The 1,254-nt window shown below is 65.6% G+C and overlaps 1 protein-coding gene across 1 annotated transcript in view; it reads right to left on the bottom strand.

The window, feature by feature from the left end:
- Nucleotides 1-1,254, bottom strand: part of FAM65A (family with sequence similarity 65, member A) — a 28,833-nt gene that overhangs the window by 17,797 nt on the left and 9,782 nt on the right. The window contains exons 16-19 of the mRNA XM_010007852.1: nt 1,155-1,248; nt 621-817; nt 428-511; nt 42-132 (exon numbers count right to left, since the gene is read on the bottom strand). Coding sequence (XP_010006154.1) covers nt 42-132; nt 428-511; nt 621-817; nt 1,155-1,248 — 466 coding nt within the window. The remainder of the gene's footprint in view (nt 1-41; nt 133-427; nt 512-620; nt 818-1,154; nt 1,249-1,254) is intronic.

Genomic DNA, 1,254 nt, shown 5'->3' with positions numbered 1-1,254 from the left:
GTGGGTGGGGAGGGAGCAGAGAGGAGCAGCAGGACACTCACCACACAGCATCAGGCTCTGCTTGGCTGCCTCCCGCACAGGCTCCTTGTCAGTTTGGCACAGGTAGACCAGCTGCTCGATGCTCTCCTTGGCCTGCAGGAGAAGGGAGAAGGGCCCGAGTGGGGCTGGAGGCAGGGACACATCCAGGGGGGTGGTGGCACAGGGCACTGCAGCCTCCTGCTGCAGGAAAGGCCCTCATTCTGTCCCTCCCTTCCCCATCTCCCTGCCCTGCCCGTGCTTGCTTCTCCGGCACATTTGGGGCACCCCCAGCTCCTCTCTCCTGGGAGTCCGGCAAGGTGTGTCGGGACTGGCCAGGCAGATGCCATTCCTCTTCCTCCTCCTGGGGAAGGTGCAGCCCCTGCCACCTGCTCCCCACATCCCCCCTCACCTTCAGGCAGCCCAGCGCCGCGCACCCGGCCACGCGCGTCTGCACCTCCTCATCCTCCAGCTGCTCCAGGTAGCACACGAGAGCCTGGGGGACACCAGGGGGTCAGCGCCACTATCTAGGGGAGGGGGATGGAGACAGCACCCCAGGGACCACAGCACCACCCCACCTCGTTCCCAGCTTGCCCAGCACGTACCCGTTGGCGGAAGTGGGGGTTTTCTGCCAGGCTGCGAAGCTGGGCCGACACGGCGCTCACCACTTTGCTGTTGCCCTCCACGAGGAGCAGGCTCAGGGCCTTCAGTCCCTCCTTCTTCAGGCGGCCCTCAGGGACACGCTTCAGGGCACGCAGCACCACGTCCTGGTCATCTGAGTTGAGGTTCTGTGCCAGCAGGGCTGCAGGGGAGCACCAGCTGAGCTGAGGGGCAGGGACGCCGGTGGCAGCATCTCTGTCACCGCAGAGAACCCACCCCCGGGCACCCTGTGCCTGTGCTGGGCAGAGGTGGCCCCACAAAGAGTGCCAACACCTGGAGCTGCCCAAGCCCAAGGACCTACGGTGCTCAGGGAGGCAGTGTGGGAGTGGGCTGTGCACCAGATCAGGCTGACTTGCCCACCCCAAGGATGGCTGAGCCTCTGGGTGGTGCCCAGGGTGGTCACGGAGGCGCTGCAGGGTGATCCCCTACAGTGACGCTCCAGCATCCCACAGAGGGTCTGAGGGTGGGAGGACACCCACCTTCCTCTGCCAGCTCCATCATGTAGGTGTCGAGCACCAGGGCGCCGAGTGACTCAAAGTGGCTCCAGTACTGGAAGATGGTGACCTGCTCGCCCTGGGC

The sequence above is a fragment of the Chaetura pelagica genome, unplaced genomic scaffold, assembly GCF_000747805.2.
Source record: "Chaetura pelagica isolate M959 unplaced genomic scaffold, ChaPel_1.0 scaffold911, whole genome shotgun sequence".
Classification (NCBI taxonomy): domain Eukaryota; kingdom Metazoa; phylum Chordata; class Aves; order Apodiformes; family Apodidae; genus Chaetura; species Chaetura pelagica.
This window is presented reverse-complemented; position numbering and strand designations above follow the sequence as displayed.